The sequence below is a fragment of the Engystomops pustulosus genome, chromosome 8, assembly GCF_040894005.1.
Source record: "Engystomops pustulosus chromosome 8, aEngPut4.maternal, whole genome shotgun sequence".
Lineage (NCBI taxonomy): Eukaryota > Metazoa > Chordata > Amphibia > Anura > Leptodactylidae > Engystomops > Engystomops pustulosus.
In genome coordinates this window covers 36051480-36074523 of record NC_092418.1, presented here as the reverse complement: position 1 = coordinate 36074523, position 23044 = coordinate 36051480, and the positions used below count along the sequence as shown (strand labels likewise).

Here is a 23044-nt window from a genome sequence, read left to right as displayed (position 1 = left end):
AGTATAAACAAGTGCCTCTCATAGTACAGTAATTTATCTTATGGGTCTAATGGGACTATGGTTTACATGTGCATCGCCCCCCCCCCCCTCCCCAATAAAACCAAGAATGCTATCTTCTCATAGACAATCCACAGAAAACGCTCCCAAGGATTTATTATGTCTGTATTATCGTCTGCTCCCCACCAAAAAAGGCAACAACGCTTTACAACCATATCTGGCTTCACGCTGTTTGCCTTTTATATATGTAGGTCATAGTTTTCTTGATATCTCCATAGCTTTGTGTGACACTTGGAGCAAAGACACTGGGAACAAGTCCCAGATCTAGCATAGATACCTTACTATATATGTGTGTACATATATATATATTTATATATTTTTATATATATTTTTTTTTTTTACATATATATATATATATATATATATATATATATATATATATATATATAAATAGTTACATATGATTATTGTTTAACTCATCCTATGATACCAATACTTTGGAAGCCACCAAGGACCTAATATAGAGACTGGACAATGGAAAAAGCCTGATTCTCATCAATCCTCACAAACATTCCCAAAAATGTCTATATTTAGATGTCAAACAAAGGAGCCCAAATTCGGTCTTTCCAAATTTTAGTGGAGAGAAAGAACAGAATCCCACCTAACTCATCTAAGACCTCCACAAAAAGAAATGAATGTGAATTAGTTGTTGAGTTTGTTAGATTTGAGCAAAGATGGCGTGCAGTCCATATACTCAAATGTACAATATAACTAAGTAAAATTTTTGATGTATACCTTATGAGGAACATTCAGTTTAACTCAACAGGAGTATTTATGTGTTGTACTTGTAGCCAGGGGCGTAACTTGAGGGGGTGCAAAGGTTGCGGTCACACCCGGGCCCAAGAGGTTTAGGGGGCCCTTATGGTGTCATTTTCCCATATGAGACGACTATTACTATAAACCATACATTATAGTCGGGCCTGGCACAGACTTTGCACCGGGGCCCATCAGCTTCTAGTTATGCCACTGCTTGTAGCTATACAACAACAGGCTCTAAATTTCTTCTTCCAGGACAAAAGGCTAAAAGATCTCAAAGTAGGAGTTTAAAAAGCATTCAAGGTTACATTACAGCTAAAAAGTAAGTTCTTTTCATATTTCCATGTTGATGGAAGAATCAGGGAGCTCACACAGCTTTAAACTTGCTGCCAGAAATCCCAGACATCTCATGGACCATATCATAGGTCAATGAGGTGCACTCAGATTTGTTGAGATTTTCCCAAAAAGGTTTGATATGGATGTAATCCATGGTAGTGATGTACACAGAGCCTCAGAATAAACTGAATCTTTTATCTCATGGACCTATATGTATATGGTAGTAGTTTTTGTTATATGTATATGGAAGTATATATCCAATAGGCTTACCTTGTAACATACTCCTGTATGCATTGTCTGCTATGGCATAGATATGAGGGGGCATTTCATGTCTTTTCTTTCCTTTGTACATGTCAATGATCTTCTCGGAATAAATTGGAAGCGCTTTGTAAGGGTTGACGACAACACAAAATAGACCGGAATATGTCTGCGAAACACAAACATAAGGCATATTCAGTTAACAGGATGAATTTATAAGTAATATTACTCCAGGATTTACAAAACTGCCCCTTCTGTCATTATATAAGCTCAGGTTTATAGTAAAAAAAAAAAACATAGATCTACGTCCACTGAGACCACTCCAAGGCTGGTCCTTTAAAGTGAGATGTAGATTTTATGTTACAGAATGTGATAGAATTTTACTGTATCGATTCAGTTTGATCATGTTGCTTGTTTGCATGTTAAATGTTATAGCACTTGGTTATTACTTCTTCTGGCACCTGCATTAAACAATCCTTTACATAAGGGTACGGAGATGTCTAATTGCATGGCCATATAAGGAGCACAATGAACGTCTTGTTTAAAGTGCTGGTATGTTTGGTTTGCTTGGTATTTAAAAGAGAAAGAACATAAATGGGAATATGTTTGTTGCAGAATTACGGCAAGACCACAGTGTTAATATAAGACGCACATACTACTCCCATTATCCGGTATAGAATACTGCATTCTGTTGGGTTGTTCCAGAATATAGGGTTGTATTCCTCATTGTATTATGAATATGCAGGTTCAAACCATGACAGTTCATTTAAGGATGGAGAAATAGTAGTTGTAACCTTTCTGATTCCTAAGTTCTCTCCCAAAATATTATAGTCTGAGATGTAAATCAGTTATGTGATATCACAACTTGTAGTATTTTTGACCTTCCTTATGTAACAAAGCAATATTGGGGTCATATTAGACACCAGGGCTCAATGTGCCTTCAACTTCTGGACTCCAATAACTACAACATTACTCCAGGTAAAAAAAACTCTAATTCTATAGTATTAAGGGCTGAGCAATAATTAGTAGTAATTAATAATAATAATTTATTTATTTATATAGCGCGCGCAGATTACACAGCACTACACAGAGCTTGCCAAATCGGTCCCCTAGACAATGCATCTGTGTAGTAGTAACATAACTACATATAATGTGGTGAAATCCTAGCAGACAAATGATTAACTATAATATTAAGGAATTGTGAATGAATAGAGAGAGGATCTTCTTCAGGACCATTAGTTATTAAATAGGACGAGCCAGCACGTCCATGCATTACAGAGACCAAACCATTGTACAAACTGTGTAATGGTTTATTTCCCCTGTGGTGGCGCTGAAAGGAATTTTGTAATTTACTGCTACATTTTATAGATAATCCCTGGGGATTACAATAGTCTTACAACCAGTGAAATATTTGCAAAGGTCTGTCCAATGCAAACAGCTTTTTAGAGAGGATCTGTCACCTTTCATGACATGTCTGTTTAAAATCCTATGCAATTCTTCCTTCTAGCTTATTTTATGAATACATTGACAAGTGGGTGTTTCCCTACAGAGGCCGGCAGAACTGTCTGCACAGTGAACCTAACCTGACTGTGCAGACAAACACCCCTGACTGGTAACGCCCAGTTGTCACTTTATTCCTTAATTCATTTTTTAACACAACTAATCTGAGATGATACAGAATTGTTATATTATGCAATTATTTTCTAAGACAGATATACAGAAACACAGAAGTGCAGCAAATAGACCCCAGAGAGCAATTAAATCGATGGACATTATAAAAGATCTGTTACACCTCTGTTATTATCTTTTTAGTGACAGGGTCCAAAGGCAGGTGTGAACATGGCCACAAAATTAGTAATGATCAGGCTATCTCCACAGTGTTACAATGTGTATCGGGGCAATATGTTAGGGCGGCATGGTGGCTCAGTGGTTCACATTACAGCCTTGCAGCGCTGGGGACCTAGGTTCAAGTCCCAAGGTCAACATCTGCAAAGAGTTTGTATGTTCTCTCAGTGTTTGCGTGGGTTTCCTCTGAGTCCTCCGGTTTCCTCCCACACTCCAAAACATACTGTTAGGTTAATTAGATTGTAAGTCCATATGGGGGCAGGGACCGATTTGGAAAGGTCTGTGCAGCGCTGCGTAACCTGTGTGAGCTATATAAATAAAGAATTATTATTAATATGTCATGGTGGTTTCTCCAATCTCCACCATTAGCAGAGACATCCAGACGCCTCTGCAGGTGGAAACAATAGGATCAGCTCAGTCAATACCCAATTTTTCCAATACTAGGTTCTGGGGGACAGTCTGTGATTATTGCTTACAAATCGTACGTCTATGGTCAGCTTCTGAGTTGTGTAAATGGGCAGATATTCCAGCGAAGATGACAGGATGTAAGACTTGGGTCTGTCCCCAAACCACATGGGAATAATTAGGAAATTGGAATGTGAAAACCTTTGGAAATTGTCTGTGTGTTACCATAAGTATGTCTTATCATTAAAGGTCTAAGGGAAACTATATGGCGCCTGGTTCCCACTTATTTATTGGACATCTGGGCAGAATTAGTCAATGGGACAATGAGGCTAGGAGAGAGGATTGTAGACCACTAGTAGCACCTCTGTGATTATATAGTGGTATATCATCTCCATCTATAGTCTAGATCCTATCTACCCTATAACATACTCTCCCTATGCTCATAGACACGTGCATCTATCAAGTCTTGTCTCGCCTCATAACAATGAGCCTTTGTCTTTCCTACCGTTTACTTAGAGCAAAGAACTCAGTCCTTATCTCCTTTATCAGGAAATACAAGTTAGGCCAGGGATTCATGGCATACTATAAGGGTGTTAACAGTCTTGGGGGATGAATTCACTTAATACCAGCAGGTACTGTAGTGAAAGGCCATTTGGAGACGAAATGTGGTGGCATAAATATAGAATACATACTATAGGTAATAGGTAACCCAGAGAGTATCAGAAGTTTGACCTTGTGATAATAAAACTACACTAACAAAAACCATGATAAAGAATTATGGAGACATGTAGCCACCAAAAGGGGTTCTCCCTTGTTTGCTGTCATGGTATATGTGTAATGATGAATACCATTGATGGGGTTATTGTATGGGGACCTGTCACCTCCCATGACATGACTATTTAACTAAATACTAGAATATCTTTTTATAAAACATCTCTGCATTGTACAGTTTCTCTGTGTAATCATTTTCTTAGATTGTATATCAATAGTCAGATGAATTGCTCATTACCTGATCCTTATCCCCCATATATATCATGTACTACTATATGTCATCCTTAGTACTGCAGCTAGGACCTTCCTACAGGAACCCTTCATACCTCTTGTACTGATCAAAGAAAGGAACAAAACTCATTTCATGGCCAATTAAGCTTGTCTTAAGTGTGGGAAGATATTTCTTGGATTTAATTTCCCACTTGGACGTAATATTGTGGTTGATGAAGTGCCGGGCATGTCACCATTGCTAAGTCTGTGCCTAGATGAATTGGCAGACTAGCTGTGCCCCTTCTGGGAATGGGGTATTTGGAACAGAAAGTCCTCATTATATGGGTTTACAGCATGTATAGCCTCCAGACTCAGACAATAGTCCTTGTTATAGTCCTTGTTATATAGACACGCTATGGCCTCGCTATATAGGATGATCATTGTTATGCACACTAGATTACCTAATGAAATCAGAATTACTATAATCCCTGAAGCCAAACTTTAAAAAACATAATAGGACACCCTCATGTCATCAAATGGTGTTCATAGGTGCCAATGGTATTGAATAGTATACATAAGCAGGACTTGTTGAAAATGTAAAGGTATGGCTGATAATGCTATATAATTGATGTGACATTGCTACAAATGTGAAAACATTGCTAAATAATCAGACTGTCTGTCTGTTCATGAGCTGCAAAATGTAGGTCTTCAGCTCAGAGACCGCTCTCTGACATTGGGATGAGTTGCTTACATAGGACTGCAATTTTTTAACGTAACGCCCCCAAACACTTTAGATAAAAATGTTTAAATTTTGACGATTTCAACATTTTTGGCCAACACAACCCCAAAAAGTGCCCAATATGGGGGAGATTGTGCAAGTGCAAATTTTAATTGGTGAAATTTGGAATGATCAATCTTCTTTATGAATTATCTAACAAGTAAGATACTAGATTAAACTGGACTATTCTCGAGTCAGTGTAGATAAAAATAACTCACCCATTTACTTATTACAAAAAAATTCATCTCGAAAGTCATTTTCAAGTGGGCTGAAAGTGAGCCTGAGAAGAGTCACTTTTTGCCGGGAATGAGTCACATTGAGAGGGTGATGGGGGTGCATTACTTCAGAGGACCATATCTTGGTCATTTGGTATCACACCAATGGTTAAAATCTCCCCTTTAAAATTGCAATAAGATTGTGAACTACAGAACCAGAGATACCCACAATTAAAGAAAAAGGTCTGTATTAGATTTTCTTCTGCAGATCACATTCCTTTTTTCTTTTTAAATTGCCTGTGTCTCTGGTGCTGTGGCTTATAGTACAATAACTGGTTGAATATTTGGATTCTTGTCTTTATTAGGATACCAAAAGCATGGTTCTAGCTAATACAGATCCAAAAATATGGACATTTGAGGTGACACTCCACCTTCAGTCCCCTTCCATACTAAGCAAAAAGTGACTCTACTCTTCTCATTTGCATATGACTTTGGAAGTGATATTTTAGAGTTAAACGTGGGAGATTTTAAATATCAGAAGTAATTCTAGAAAGAACATTTCATGCCCCACCCAGGGGGGCTGGTAGTTTTCTAGGGTAAAAGCTGGTGGTAGGTTCCCTTTAAGAGTGAGTATAACAGTAGCGTGATATTATGCAATACGAACAGTTAAGGATGAAGTGGGGAAGGGGGTTTTATTACTAATTGTTAGCATAAAAATAAAGTCTTGGGAAGGAGCCCACTTGGCAACTTACAAATAAAGGGCCTGTTGTGCAGTTAAGTGAGGATGATTCACCAAAATATCATTATGTAGACAGGAGCAAGTATTCATCCCCCTGGCCTCAAGTCTTATTTCATATCATTATAAACGTTTATACAATGTTATCAGTAAGATTAAGTAATTTACGTTAACACAGTCCAGGAACCCATAAATGGGCCATAGAACAGTAAGTCTATTTATCTGATGTTGGAGGATAGGGATCCCTTTATTTTATTCTACAGTAGCTGAGCAGATTGTATATAGAGTCCTCCAGGCAGCATGTTATAGAGCAGAAGGAGCTGAGCAGATTGTACATAGTGTCCTATCTGCAGGCAGCATGTTATAGAACAGAAGGAGCTGAGCAGATTGTATATAGTGTCCTAGCTGCAGGCAGCATGTTATAGAGCAGGGGGAGCTCAGCAGATTGTATATAGTGTCCTCCAGGCAGCATGTTATAAAGCAGAAGGAGCTGAGCAGATTGTATATAGTGTTATACCTAGAGGCAGCATGCTATAGAGCAGGAGGAGATGAGCAGATTGTATATAGCATCCTCTTTGCAGGCAGCATGTTATAGAGCAGGAGGGTCTGAGTAGATTGAATATTATATAATGTATGCGGGCATCATTTTATAGAGCAGGAGGAGCTGAGCAAATTATACACAGTGTCCTATCTACATGTGACAGGTTATATAGCAGGAGGAGCTGAGCATATTGTATTCAGTGTTATATCTGCAGGCAGCATGTTATGAGCAGTAGGAGCAAAGCAGATTATATGTAGAGTCCTATCTGAAGGCAGCATGTTATAGATTAGGGGCAGCTGAGTAGTTATAGAGCAGGAGGAGCTAAGCAGACTGTACGTAGGGTCCTACCTGCACGCAGAATGTTATAAAGCTGGAGGAGGAAAGCAGATAGCACATAGGGGCTTATTTACTAAGGGTCCCGCGGCCTCATTTCCGTCGGGTTTTCCAACATTTTCAGGGATCGCGCCACTGGGACAGAAGGGGATTGTGTCGCACGCGATCAGATTTTGGTGCATCGGCACCGGCTTTCATGCGACAAAAATCGGGGAGGGGGGGGGGGGCGGGGCGGACCGTCAGGGAAGAAGATGGAGAACTCCGGCGGGCCTGAGCGGAGAGTGACAAATGCAGGATAACGCGCAGGACCGGCTAAGTAAATGTGCCCCATAGTGTCCACTCTGAAGGCAGCATGTTATAGAGCAGGAGGAGATGAGTAGATTATACATAGGGTCGTTTCAGCAGGCGGCATATTATAGAGCAAGAGCAGCTTTGCAGATTGTACATAGTGTCCTATCTGCAGGCAGTGTGTTACAGGGCAGCAGAAACTAAGCACATTGAAAATATAATATTGTTCCTTGTTCTTTGTATACATAAAAGCAGTCACTGGTACATCATTCCCTTAAACGGCAGATTTCTAAGGAAAGGAATCACTAAAATATGTGATTTCTGCAGTTCTATATTGTACTGTCCACTCACTGTAAAAGCAAATTTAAAGGGATTGGCCAAGCTTACAACTTATCAACATAGGATCAGTGGTGACAAACCAATGACAAAGGTGCCAGAGGGGGCACTCAGCGCCAACTCTGTGGGCACCCTGACCATCAACCTAGTGATTCAAGGTCACCTCCTTTCAGTATAATGAAAATCTGGCCACTTTGAAGGAAATCTATATTCGCCCGCTTACTGTGCCCCTCTCCTAATATGGCACTACAAGCTCTGCTAGCTCATGTTGGCTTACATACGATGATGGAGGATAGCTGCACATAAACACCATCTCATTGATCTTTTTTATGGAAGTACAAACTGATGAAGATACTGGGGCTATTTACTAAAAACAGTGCAAAGTGCACTATGCACAGATTACCTGTGTAGTGTGCAGGGGGCGCCAGATTCATCATTTGTATCGCCCGTTCATCAACTTTTTTTATTGGTGCACCTTTGACATGGGACGTGCACCACACCTCTGTTAAATGTGGGACACGGTCCGACTGAGCACCAGAATGCCAATTTCAGTGACGAAAGGGTTGAGTGTGACACATATTTGGCGCTGACACTTCTTAAATACCTGTGCAAGCAGTTTGCACTGAAAAGAACGTGCAAAGTCTGACAAAAAACTGGTGCAAGCACCTTAGTAAATGTGCCCCACTGTCTTCTATAATGCCTTGGTATGCAGCTTTTAAAAGGAGATGTTCCCTTTATACTGCACTCAACCCCATCAATGAACAGAACAAAAAAAGTCATGGAATACAACAACTTACATAGATGAGGCCGGAGAAATATCTTTCTCTTAAATTGTGCAGCACAGATGCTTCATTTAGGCAGGTCAGCTCTGCCATATCCTCCACCTTGGAGAATTTGGGGGGGTTCATCTTTTGGATATCATCCTTGCTTAGGGTTAATTTCTTTCCGTTCTCCAATTCCACCAGAACCTCATCACCTTTCTCTTCCTTGATACTTGCAGCTTCGAATCCATTTTTCTCGGAAGGGACCCACACCTGCTTTTTGGCCGTCCAATCCGCCTGGGCTGCAGGGCTGTTTATGAAGTTTTTGTCCAAAAATAGGAATTTCTCATCCTCAGTCAGTGGTTTTTGCGACATTTTGACTTAAAGGTCACCTAAGAGGAATAATAGAAAAAGCTTGTTAATGCAAGTTGGCCCATAAGTAGAACCCAATGAAGATTATAGGAGTAACTAGGTTTTTTAGTTTCTTCTCATAAAAAACATTGCTGATTTCCATATTATGGACTTGGGGTCCTGAATTTTTGGGTGTATTATTCTGGTTTGTGGTTAGGAAGGAAAAGGGACAGTTGAAGGAAGGATGAAGACTCAAGATTAGAAGTGGGGAGGTGATTAGAAGTAGCTAGCGCCTTGTTCTTGTGATAAGGAAACAATTAGCTAGAGGACCAGGCGATGACAAAGACATGGGTAAAGATTTGGCCTACACAAAACTCCTGGTCCTAATGTTTATAGACAGGCTATAGGGTATGTAGGGCAGGTATGATATTTTCTGAGATCTGTGGACATGAGAAATATCTATTCACCACTGACCATTCCAAACTCTTCAAGTGTTAGACACATCGCAAGACTTATGTGTCTAACAAAATTCTGAAAAGTGCGGGTTTTAGGTACATGAAGAAATCAGTTATTATTACAAGTGGTCATTACTGCTCAGGCCTTTCTTCATATGACCCAATGTAACTGGATAAACTAAGTAGACCACAAAGACAAAGGAAAACAGATAACCAGAAAGACACCCGTATCCTTTGTATGTTTCAACTTTTTTTCCCAGTAATTAGGTTCATTAGTGCAAGGAAGGAACTCATAAGTGGAAAGCCCCTTTGAATTGCACTAAGTTCCCATCATAGCACAGCTCTCTCTATACTGTGACAGTGAGATTGTTATCTGCAGGAGATCTGCACAGGGGGAATGTAAAACATATCAGTATGTTGTCTGGCCCAAACACAAACATGGTTGAAAGACAAGTTATTAACCCTGGTGATAACCAATAAAGTGTCACTGGCCTTTCTGGTGGCCATCGAAATCTGAATTTTTACAATGTTGTATCCACCTTTACAAAAACAGAGGTAGTAAAGTTGAATTTAACTTTTACAATGATCAAAAACATAAGCTCTGAGTATCTAATTTCCTTTCCACATCTCAAAAGCAGATAAATGGCTTTCTAAGAAATTGGGAATATAAACTGTGTGCCCCCTTTATTCACAATCTCTGTACAACCCTGCAGAATATGTTGCCACTATACGTGCAAAAGTAGTAAGAAGTGTGTATTCTCCCACACACTACGGACATATTAAGTTAACTTAGAATTTAGATTGTGAGCCCCCAATGACAAGTGTAACCGATGAGAAGATCAGTGATTGCTGTACATTACTCCAGAATATGTTGGCACTATATAATGGAATAAATGGCCTAAAGGTATACAACATAATGGAATGGTCTCACATTACAGACATGTTTCTATATCTACATGGTCTATATCTACATGGTCATGACATAAGCATACCCATTTTTCCTTAAAGGGGTATAACCATCTTCAAAAAGTATTAAATATACAGAAAATTAGCGATGAATTTCCTAAAATTCTCTAATTAAACCATAAAGTTGGTGCATATAAATAGTTAAAACATTGAAGACTTGAACTAAGAGGCATTTGCCAGCAGTGGTCCTTGCTGATGCTGGTGCACGGACCCATATAAGGACATGTTACCCAGAAGACACGATAACTCATTCAAAACAAATACCTTTTAGGGAAAAAAAAGCCTGTCTCAGGAAACTAAAGTAAAAACGTCAATGGGTAAAAGTGAGATGGAAAGAGATGCTTGCTATACATTCCTGATGCATCCTCTCCTATTGGATGATTGGATGATGCTACATTATAGCCATGGAATTCCCAGCATCAGCTGCGGCAATGAAAGGGTCTATCAAATTTGGAAGGGTTAATGCACAGAAACAGGACAGTCGCATAAACTATTTTGTAGGTTAGATACATCCGCACATTGATGCAATGTTCTATTGAGTATATTTTGTTATAAACACAGATACATTGTAACAAGTACATCCTCTTATGTCTATTGTATCCTATAGTTCTGACAAAGTTCACAACAAAGAGGAACATTATTTAAAGGTTTACATGTATTGGCTTGCTGTAGCACCTATACAGGATGTACCTGCTCCTAGATATCTCACTCGCTGCACTTTGACCTCTGTGACAGAAGCCGTCATTGTGCTCAAAATCTGACTCTTTCACATGATGCATTGAACTGTTTTCCCTGCAAGGTTATCCTAACACAGAATATGATAACCAAAGCATAACCCTTTGACATATGACACATTCAACTACAAGCCCAGGTGACGGCCTGACAATTAACCCATTCTCAGCCACAGCGTCACCCCTCCATACTCTCTATGTATTGTACATTATAATAATTTGTAACAACAATGCCACTATCCCACGGTAATAACAATGGTGCTTACTTACAGATATCCAATTACTTAAGCAGAGGTTGAATTGAAGACAGAGACTGGAACCTGTACAGCTCACAGCTGGGACAGTCCAAATTCCCCTTCAGTATGCAGTCCCTCTATATAGACAGTGGGAGGGATGGAGTCTAGGGAGAGATGGAGGGAGGGGTTGGGAGCTCATCCTCTGCTCTTAGGTAGGAGCTGTCTAGGGCACCTTAGTACAGTGCAGATTTCCCATTAACCTTTCAGCTACCAGAATGGGGTTTAACCATTGCTATGCTATTGGCTGAAAATTCCCCATTTTGTAAAATGTGTTCTACTTAATCAATGCAAACTTTTTTTTTAAATTTTTTATTTTATTTCTACAACACGTGTATTGGAAAAAGTTCAGGGAACTTTTCTGAAGTTTATATAGGAAAATATGTAAAGTTTTCCAGTTTATTTAAACAGACTAAATACAGACTGCAGCTATGCCTTGCCATCTAGGCAGATGTACCATATTGTAGTTATAGGAAATGGGGGAGATTTATCAGAAGTGTTTAAAAGCAATACTGTTCTAGTTGCTCACAGAAACCAATCAGAGCTCAGCTTTTATTTTATAACCAGCTGTGGGAAAATGAAAGCTGAGCTCTGATTGGTTGCTCTCAGATACTTCTGATAAATTATTGTATTCATTGCCAAGTCTATATGACTGAATATTTATCATAAGGGGGGAATTATCATATGTTGGTGGCTCTGGCCTTCTGATATATTCGGCGGCTTGGCTGAGCGTAGAATTGCTCCCTAACCTGTGAACTTTCGGCTATGGGTTTGCAGGCCATAGTGAGCGCCCAGGTGTGGGGCCTGCCCTCTTGGCATGGAGGTGGCATAAAGGCGGAAATAATCTAAATTACTGGTGGTTCACTATCAATTCTGATTATTTCCGGGCTTGTATGCCAGAAAACTGGCGTACCAGCCCTGATTAATCTCCCCTTATCTCATTAATATAATATTCATTCAATTTAAAGAAACATAGTTGGGCACTACATAGTAACTTTTTACTTTAGATTTTATCCATTGATTTCTGTCAAATAGTAGATAGAATTTGCATAGTTTATGTAGGAATTTAGGATATACATACATGAGTAACTTTAAAGGGAGATAGAATACAAGTCTATAGAGCAGCAGGGCAAATGCGTGACCAGAAGCTCTGTTCATTTGGGGTACAGACCAGACCCCCATTCTCTTGATCCTCACAAACTGGGGTCCGTACGGATCAGCAACATATCCTGTAGATAGGGGAAAACTTAATTTTCATGTGAGTTGCTGGACAATCCCTTTAAGTGCACCTATAATGCTACCACTGTATATAAGTATATCAATGTTAAACATGTCACTGTAATATATTGGAACACATGGGATGCTGTCTGTCATCCACATCTGGATTGAAGACGTCCTACTCCCTAGTGGGGAGTGTATGATTCCCAGCCTCACTGAGAGGGCGGCTATAGCTGGGGGCTTCCCATGCATGTTCCTGAGAAAGGAAAAAAAAAACTCTGTGGTGATATGACTCCATCTTCCCAAATAAGGAGACGGGAACTCTTTCTGCGCTGTGTTCTTCTATGTTAGGGGCTGTCTGTTCTCAGGGTAGGGAGAGAGGATGAGGGATGTTTTGAAGGAAAGGGGAGTCTTTTAAACTTATAATGCCATAAATAAGGAAAGCTCCTCCATTTAACCCCTTTAATGCTTAACAGCCCTTAAAAGTAGTTGTATTCCCCTGTGTAAACATGCAAATCCCCGACTACCTTGAGCATTTCTTCCAAGTCAGCATATTGCAGCAATCTCTTGTTTCATACTTACAAGGGATTCTGTTTTTGTATATCTGGCAGAACATAGTAGTTGTAGGAGGCTACACCAGCTTTATAAGATAAAGAGCACTTTGTATCCTGTTTATACATGCTGGATGATGTCATTTTTGGGCTTTTCTTCAAAAGGACTGAAAAAATATCAGCTGTGTTGTTGTGTGTCGGTAATGGTAAGTAATACATGATCAATTCATGGAACGTCATATTAGACCAAAGGAGCCTAATGTGTACCTGTTGTTTTAAGTAACCTTTCAGAAGGAGCTGTCAAATCTCTGTATATGATGAAAAACACAATTTCAGGTTACTTTGTGTATAATTTTGGTGCAGTTTTTCCCTTTGAAGGCTCTATCTCCAATTCGCAGTTGCACCAAGGCTGGTGGATGGACAAAAGCTTCTATGATATTTCCCATACATTGCACATATAGAATTAGAGACCCTACCCCTTCACATAAGAAGAAGCAACATGGAGGACATTACACAACAGTTATGAGCAGTATAGCACTAACTGGATGGAGTAAATACACTAATTGGAAGCTGTACATGAGTCTTCTTTTATCAGCTTAATAGTCTCTTCTTCCTCTTGCTTGTATTGCTAATAATCCTTGTTTTATCTGTTGACAGATCTAGCAGTCAATTTAAATTGGAGTAAACAATTTGGAGAACATGGAGGAGTTCAGAAGCCTAATAAGAGGTCAAAAACCACCTTGTGTGCTGTTGCAATGTCTCCTCCCTGCTCCCTCAGCACTTCCCCTTAGTGATGGGTCGTTAGCAAATGAGCCATCACAAAGAGTCGACTCTTGTTCATGATTACCTGAGTCGGCTCCAGTCAGTGAGCCGATAGCTCACTAAACCCTGCCCCTAACCGGCTCACCATGCCTCCTTTAACCCAATAAAATCTGGTTAAAAGTGGTGTGGTGTCCGGTGACTGGCGTGCGGCTCCCTATTATATTTTAGTTAGGGAGCCATTCAGGAGCCAGAAGAGCCGGCTCCCATTAGTGAGCTGAGCCTAATGAGCCAGATCACTCAGAAGAGCCATTATTCCCATCACTACTTCCCCTCTCCCTCTGTCTGCTTTAATCTCACTGCACAGAAAGTTTCAGCACTTCCCCCTCCCTCTGCTTGCTGTAATCTCCCACAGTGGGAGAGTGAAGTGCTGTTTGAACACTTTAACAGCCTGTACAGTTACATCACACAGAGAGGCTCTGGTAACACCCTCCAGGGCCCTCCTGGCTCATTAGCATCATTTTAATATTTTATTTTAGAAGGAAGGCGGTTATGAATAATCCACAGTCACGATGATTGGATCTATGAGTAAGTGATTTTCATGGTAGAGTTCCATTAAGGAAACACATAGCTCTGTTTTCACTCTATAAAGTTAGCTTCAGTTCACACCATAATTGTTTGAGCAGTTTTTTGCATCAGTTATTGTGAGCCAAAGCTAGGCGTGGATGTGTTCTTGGGACCCACCACTGTACACATCATGCAAATATTATCTAAGCTATAACTTGCCAACAATGTTCAAAGTAGCAAATCCGAATGTGTCACCCAAGTGACATATTTGGACAGTTCTATCACAGTGGAACAACCCACAGTGTAGGATCAGCAGAGGCCAGGGCTGGAGGACATATTATTGCATCCGTCCTCCATAAGGCCTCCGCTGAGCATTTACTTTGTTATCCAGCAGAAAGCAGTTACAAAAAAATCAGTCTGCTGCGTTTCTTCATTCTGTGTTTCCTGATAGATGCAAGGTATACTGAGTATCAAGCACATCAAGCGCTTATGCCTGGTGTTTTCCTGACATATGCGCTAAACGTGTCCAAAAGATGCTATGTGAATGTTGCCTTAGATTGAGAAGGAATGAAATCTCTGTGCAGCTTGACATGTCTACACAGTACTACATAAATAAGGTATAAAAACAATAATAAGAGTAATGCAACCAGACAAAATAATTGTAAAGTAAATATTGACTTGCTTTATAGTGTGTATCAGTCCCTTCTGGGCAGCGTGTCTGCTTAGATACTCTAGAAAATACAGTTCAGACACATGTAAAAGTGAACTGAAAAGCGAGTCCCCCAGCTCCAAAATCATTGTATAGGATGCTGTATAAGCTTTCCAGACAAGCCTTTTCTGTTTCCCAGTGATCTTTCAGAGGAAATATGATTATTATCTTTATGCACTGGAGGTATGACTTTACCTGCTGGTGCACTTTTTTCTTTCCTTTTTACATTTTATTTCTATGGGAGATGACAACCATTGTGTGAAGGGTAATAATATGGGCAATAATATGATGGACAGTATAATAAAAAGTTGCATTTACCCCGCCCCTAGTGCACTAAAATGCTAATAGTAAGAGCACATACCACTATCCAGCATTGGCCCAAACGCTCCAATCTGCAATGATGGATTGAAAAATTTTTTTTAGAGACACCGGAAGAAGATGTTCAGTTTATTTAGTATTATTATAGCTGATGCCAGCTATAATAATGTCAACCTTAGTTTTTAAAAAAAAATTTACGACAAAGGGGTTATGATGTCCTGTAAGATGTCCTAGACGTCTAATATAAGTGTAAAGAGCACAGGCTGAGCATACAAACCAGCGCTCTATACCATACAGGTCACTTCAGGCGACTTTCAAAAATTTTAAGAAACTGCTATTGCAAACTTCATGTATTTATAGGAAATCTACCAGCAAGATTCCTCATGATAAACCGGGGACACTTACTCATAAATCCAGGCACCATGATCATGGTTATCTTTTTATATTTGTTATCTATGGCCTCCTTCTTTGTAAAATCAACATCTAAAATTATGCTAATGAGCCAGAAGGGTGTTACCGGAGCCCCTCCCTGTTGCTGCATATTCACAGACTGTAATGGGCTGAAGCACTTATCCCCCCCCCCCCCCTTTCCATTGTCTGCAGAAACTACCTCTGCTGCAGGAACTATATGAATATCAATACACATATAAATTAGCACATTTATAAACAACAGCTTTAGTAGACGTTTTGGTTATAACAATAATAGTAGTCCTGGATATTGTACACATATAGGTTATAAAATGTATACATTTACATTGTGACAGTGACAATATGTAGTAAGCAGATAATAGCAATGGGCATACAGACTGTAAATGAGAAACTTAACATTGGCAGTTGGCAGTACAGGCAGTCCCCTACTTAAAAACATCCGACTTACAGACGACCCCTAGTTACAAACGGACCTCTGGATGTTGGTAATTTATTGTACTTTATCCCTAGGTTGCAATAAACAGCTGTAACAGTTATCACAGGTGTCTGCAGTTAAGCTTTATTGTTAATACTAGATCTTATGACAATCCAACATTTTTAAAATCCAATAGTCAATTTTTTGACTGGGGTTACAATTATAAAGTATACAGTTCCGACTTAGATACAAATTCAACTTAAGAACAAATCTGCAGAACCTATTTTGTATGTAACCCGGGGACTGCCTGTACAGATTGTCTCGGGTGCCCCTGCAGCACATATTCTGTGTGCCTCCATGTGCCCCCGGAGCACTGCAGATTCACTCACCTCAACGGTCTCGGCGATCTCCTCGCTCTGGTGCGCACGTCCCCGCCTCCGACCGCCTTCCCAGATTCCCGACCTCTTCCTGTGCCTCCTGCCGGATCTTCGTGCCTTATGCCTTAGAGGAAGCTTGTTCCTGATGTCACTTGTGTTTATGTTGTTTTTGTTGTGACCTTGGCTCCGTTCCTGACTTCGCTCCTTTGCTGCCAGCCCTGACCTTCTGCTATGTCCCTGACTCTGTTCCTCTGCTGCCTGTCCTGATCTTCTGCCTGTCCACGACTCTGTCTCTGCCTTCTGATCCTGTACCTTGCCTTGGCCACTACCGCAGACAAAGTTGCGCCTGTGGAGCAACCTGGTCATACCATGCCGCAGCAAGTCCAACCCATTTTGCGGAGGGCTCTGGTGAAAACCTGGTGCCACTTAGTCTCCACTCCCAGGTGTCGGCTTACATCATCGTCCGCGGTGGTCCAGTGGGTCCACTACCCCTGATTCCTGACACAGATATAGTAGACAGAGGTGCACCAACAATGAGGCAAGTTGAGCCTCTTGAATCAAGCAGAACCACCTACAGCAAGATGGGGGGCAGCATCAGAGGTGCAGTCACAAGCTATGAAGCAGAACCTGGCAACTAAAATTAGTGTCTATTCATACCTATTCATGTCAACATGGGTGTTAGATACAGCACGGAGAACCCATTTACTAAAATAAAATAACTAGATATATTACTTCTGGATGGGATGGAGGGGGCGCTGTTCTATAGCTTGCCTCAGGCAGCTGAGACTTTAGATTCATGCGTGATAGTAGTTATATAGGCTCATGCAACACCTCTGCCAATGTATAGGAAGGCTGGTAGTTCCAAATAGCGACCTCTCCAGGTCAGGAGCTGTTAGGTTGAGCCATGAACCCTCTAGGACAGGGGTCGGGAACCTATGGCTCAAGAGCTAGATTTGGCTTTTTTGATGGCCGCATCTGGCTCACAGACTGGCCAGAAGACACAGGAGAAATCCCTGTGGGCTGACTGATGGGTCCGGTTGAAAAATAAAAAAACATTGTTATATACTGGGTCGGCTGTATGGCTATGTATAGGGGGGCTGGCTATATACTGGGTGACTGGCTGGCGATATACTGGGAGGGCTGGCTGGCTATGTATAGGGGAGCTGGATATATATTGGGTGACTGGATGGGTATATACTGGGGGTGGGCAGGCCGGCTACATACTGGTTGGGCTGGCTATATACTGGGGGGATGCTGGATATATACTGGGGGCATGCTGAATATATACTGGAGGGCTGTCTGCCAATATATAGGGGGATGGCTATATACTGGGTTGGCTATATACTGGGGGGGGCTGGCTGTATACAGGGGGACTGTCTGGCTGTATACTGGGGGCGTAGGCTATATACAGTGGGGGCTGGTTGTAAACTGGGAGAGCTGTATGTATACTGGGGGGTTGTCTAGCTATATACAAGGGGGTTAGGCTGTCTGTATAATGGGAAGGGGCTGGCTGGCAACATACAGGGGGCTGGCTGGCTGTAAACTAGGGGGACTGGCTGACTGTATACTGGGGGGCTGGCTATATACTCTTTGGCTGGCTATATACTGGGGGGTTTGCTGGCTATATACTAGGGAGCTGGCTGGCTATATACAGAGGGCTTTAGGCTGTATACTGGGGGGGGCTGGCTGGCTATATACTGGGGGGCTGGTGAGCTATATACTGTATATAGCCGCGGATCCGTCGGGTTTTTCCCGAATATTTCCGCTTTGCACTGTATTTCACGGGATTGTGGCGCACGCGATCGATTTTTGGCGCAATCGCGCCGACTTTCGCGCGACAGAAATCGGGGGGCGTGGCCACCGGATAACCCGAAGGATTCGGAAAAACCGCAGAATTTAAAAAGCCATTTGTGTCGCAAGATCAAGCACTCACATACACCAGAAAAAAGCAGTTGAAATTCGGCGGACCTCGGCGCAGCAGCAACACCTGGTGAATATCGGCGCACGGACCTTAGTGAATCCCGGCAGAACCCGAATCAGCGTCGGAGAACCCGCCGCTGGATCGCGACTGGACCGGGTAAGTAAATGTGCCCCATTGTATGGCTCCCACAGAATTATATTTTAAAATATGTATATATTTGTATAATATATATTTTTAAAACAGGTTCCCTTGGAATATTGTGTAATTGTAGCTGTAGCTACTGTCTGGTAAGGCAACAGTTAACATTGTGATATGTGATGTCCAATGATGTCTCTGTAATGCAAGTTGGAAGGTGATTGGAGAGGTGCTACCACCTGACTAGGGGAGTATATAAACCCCTGCTGGGCGGAAGCATATGGTCATAGTGAAAGACTCCACCTTGGAGTTAGTCTCCTGCTAGAGTCTGCAGACCGAACCAGACCTCATGGTCTGTCTACCACCGCCACTGTCCTACTCCCAGGTACTTCAAGTGCCTCAGGCCTACAGCCTAGCACCCAGGGCAAGTCTGGAGACTGAGGCCCAGAACTGAGCTCCACCACCCGGACTCAGTTCCATCTGCACCAACTCTGTAACTCTGTAACCTTCCTGTGGACGGGTTCTCCATGACTCTTCCAGCTTGAGAATCGTTGTTATTTCTTGTTATCATTTTAGCCACTGCCTGCTGTTGAATAAATAACTGTAAGTTGATTTGCACAACGTTGCCTCCGTCTGATCCCTGGATCAAGCTGCTTACCACCACGGGCTTCCCCAACCATCACCCAGGGACTCATCCTACAGACACCTCAGGGGTTACCCCAGGGAGAAACCATTGCATCAGCCTCTCCCCCCCATATTTCTTGAACAAGGCATGCCCAAGGCCGCACTATCTGGCCATGCCCCCAAGCAGGGCACACCTGCCATGAAGCGAGTTGAGAATCTCGCCTCAGGCGGTGCGCCTCCTGCTGGATTTGGGGGCGACGTCAGGCTCCAAGCGCCGCCCGGCACAAGCTCCCGCCCGCCAGCACATCTTCCCCGCCCGCTGGCACCCCCCCCCCACCACACCCCCCGCCCGGCACTTCCCCATGACATCACCCTCCACTGGTCCGGCACATTCGCCCTCCCGCTGGCCGGCACTTCCCCCCAACCACAGCCCCACCTGTCCGCTCTGGGTTCCCCCACTCCCCACACATTCCCATCCCATCCAGTCCTGGGTTCCTCGGCCCCCCCAGGAGTAAAGGGCCGAACCTGCCAGGACCGTAAAAGAAGAAAAAAGTAAGGTAACTTCTATGTATATGTATGTATATACACTCACTGGCCACTTTATTAGGTACACCTGTCCAACTGCTCGTTAACACTTAATTTCTAATCAGCCAATCACATGGCGGCAACTCAGTGCATTTAGGCATGTAGACATGGTCAAGACAATCTCCTGCAGTTCAAACCGAGCATCAGTATGGGGAAGAAAGGTGATTTGAGTGCCTTTGAACGTGGCATGGTTGTTAATGCCAGAAGGGCTGGTCTGAGTATTTCAGAAACTGCTGATCTACTGGGATTTTCACGAACAACCATCTCTAGGGTTTACAGAGAATGGTCCGAAAAAGAAAAAACATCCAGTGAGCGGCAGTTCTGTGAGCGGAAATGCCTTGTTGATGCCAGAGGTCAGAGGAGAATGGGCAGACTGGTTCGAGCTGATAGAAAGGCAACAGTGACTCAAATCGCCACCCGTTACAACCAAGGTAGGCAGAAGAGCATCTCTGAACGCACAGTACGTCGAACTTTGAGGCAGATGGGCTACAGCAGCAGAAGACCACACCGGGTGCCACTCCTTTCAGCTAAGAACAGGAAACTGAGGCTACAATTTGCACAAGCTCATCAAAATTGGACAGTAGAAGATTGGAAAAACGTTGCCTGGTCTGATGAGTCTCGATTTCTGCTGCGACATTCGGATGGTAGGGTCAGAATTTGGCGTCAACAACATGAAAGCATGGATCCATCCTGCCTTGTATCAATGGTTCAGGCTGGTGGTGGTGGTGTCATGGTGTGGGGAATATTTTCTTGGCACTCTTTGGGCCCCTTGGTACCAATTGAGCATCGTTGCAACGCCACAGCCTACCTGAGTATTGTTGCTGACCATGTCCATCCTTTATGACCACAATGTACCCAACATCTGATGGCTACTTTCAGCAGGATAATGCGCCATGTCATAAAGCTGGAATAATCTCAGATTGGTTTCTTGAACATGACAATGAGTTCACTGTACTCAAATGGCCTCCACAGTCACCAGATCTCAATCCAATAGAGCATCTTTGGGATGTGGTGGAACGGGAGATTCGCATCATGGATGTGCAGCCGACAAATCTGCAGCAACTGTGTGATGCCATCATGTCAATATGGACCAAAATCTCGTAGGAATGCTTCCAGCACCTTGTTGAATCTATGCCACGAAGAATTGAGGCAGTTCTGAAGGCAAAAGGGGGTCCAACCCGTTACTAGCATGGTGTACCTAATAAAGTGGCCGGTGAGTGTATATAAGTATGTATATATATATGTATGTATGCATAGATGTGTACATATATATATATATATATATATATATATATATATATATATATATATATATGTGTATGTATGTATATATGTATATGTATGTATAAGTATGTATATATTGTGAGACACTGAAGGGGTTAACTGTGGATGGGCGGTATGTTTCCCCTAGGTTTTCCTATTATGCAAGGCCTTAGTGCTGAGGTTGTGTTGTCCAGCACCTTGGACACAGGTGGTGGGAGCAGCCTAATCAGTCTGCATAAAGCCGCTGAGCAGAGCTGAGAGTGTGGTCTCTCTGACAGGAGGCTGGAGAGCACGCAGCCTTGACCTCTGTGCCTGGAGCAGCAAAGTATTTTTTGTTAGTGGTGAATCAGAGAACCATTGTATAGTTAGCACCCTGACGGGTAGGATATTATTTTGTTTTGTTGCCTGAATGTGAAGGCTCTTTTATTTTGTTCCTGCTGCAATAAACGCAGGCTAGACCTGTTTTGGACTGTACCTTGGTGTCCCTGTCTTGAACTGCATCACAGCACCCCGCTACCACGGTCTCTACTGGGCCAAATCTCCCACATATGGTGCTTCGGATTGCGGGCAGTTCAAAAAGACACACACCTGAAAAGCTCGCTATATCCTGCAACATTGCATGGCCTGGGTGAAAGCAGCAGGCAAATTGCAGGATACAGCCAAGATGGAGGACTTTATTAAATACCTGCAAGAGGAGGCCAGAGCAAATCAGCAGCAGCAGCAGGCCATGCTCCAGCAGCAGAAGGAGAGGTCACGCCAGCAGCAGGAGGAGGCCAGAGCTAATCGGCAGCAGCAGCAGGAAGAGTCCCAGGCTAATCGGCAGCTGCAGCAAGCCATGCTCCAGCGGCAGGAGGAGAGGTCCCGCCAGCAGCAAGCAATGTTCCAGCTGCAGGAGGAGAGGTCCCGCCAGCAGCAGGAAGAGTCCCGAGCCATGTTCCAGCTGATGATGGAAAAGTTTTCTGGCATTATGGCAGCACCGCAAGCGACGACTACTGAGGGGTCCCATACTGGTTTGCAAGGGTACCCGGTTGTCCAGCATTCCGCACGGGCTGCAGTACAAAAGGCTTTACAAAAAATGACGGCGACCGACGACGTGGAGGCATATCTCACTGTGTTCGAGCGAGTAGCTGAGCGAGAGGAGTTACCAACTGAGCAGTGGGCGGATGTCCTGGCACCGTTCCTGACGGGCAAAGCGCAGAAGGCTTACTACGACCTGAGTGAAACGGAGGCCCGTGAGTACCCCCAGCTAAAGGCGGAGATTCTGGCTCGTCTTGGGGTCACTGTTCAAGTTTGTTCCAGCCGGGTCCACCAGTGGGCATACTCAGAAAAACTACCCCCACTCTCCCAAATGCATGACCTGATCCATCTTGTCCGGAAGTGGCTACAACCAGAGGACTGCACCCCAGCACAGATGGTAGAGAGAGTGGTTCTTGACAAGTTCACCCGTTCTCTGCCCTCTCGGCTCCAGCGATGGGTTGGACAGGCCGGTCCCACAAATGCTGAGGAACTCATGTCCCTAGTAGAGAGATATCGGGCTACAGAGGATCTTCTACTTACCTCTCCCACATGAAGCAGTGCCAGTGACAAGGTCACCAAACCATCTGGCAAGACTGCTACTGAGGAAAAGGGGAGACAGGTCAGGTTGGGATCATTGAGGGGCGTGGATACCCAGAAACCCAGTGAGGCTCGTGACAGAGGTCATAGCCGTATCCAGTGCTGGCGATGCCATGAAATGGGCCATATTGTTGCCA

At 42.8% G+C, this 23044-nt stretch overlaps 1 protein-coding gene across 2 annotated transcripts in view; it reads right to left on the bottom strand.

Annotated features, from left to right (window-relative positions):
* MYH11 (myosin heavy chain 11) overlaps positions 1–11553 on the bottom strand; it is a 65019-nt gene extending 53466 nt beyond the window's left edge. For both annotated transcript variants that reach the window (XM_072120655.1, XM_072120656.1), the window contains exons 1-3: positions 11400–11553; positions 8663–9018; positions 1420–1576 (exon numbers count right to left, since the gene is read on the bottom strand). In XM_072120655.1, the coding sequence (XP_071976756.1) occupies positions 1420–1576; positions 8663–9001 (496 nt within the window). In that variant the 5' untranslated portion in view covers positions 9002–9018; positions 11400–11553. The remainder of the gene's footprint in view (positions 1–1419; positions 1577–8662; positions 9019–11399) is intronic.
* Between the last annotated feature and the right edge of the window lie 11491 nt (positions 11554–23044).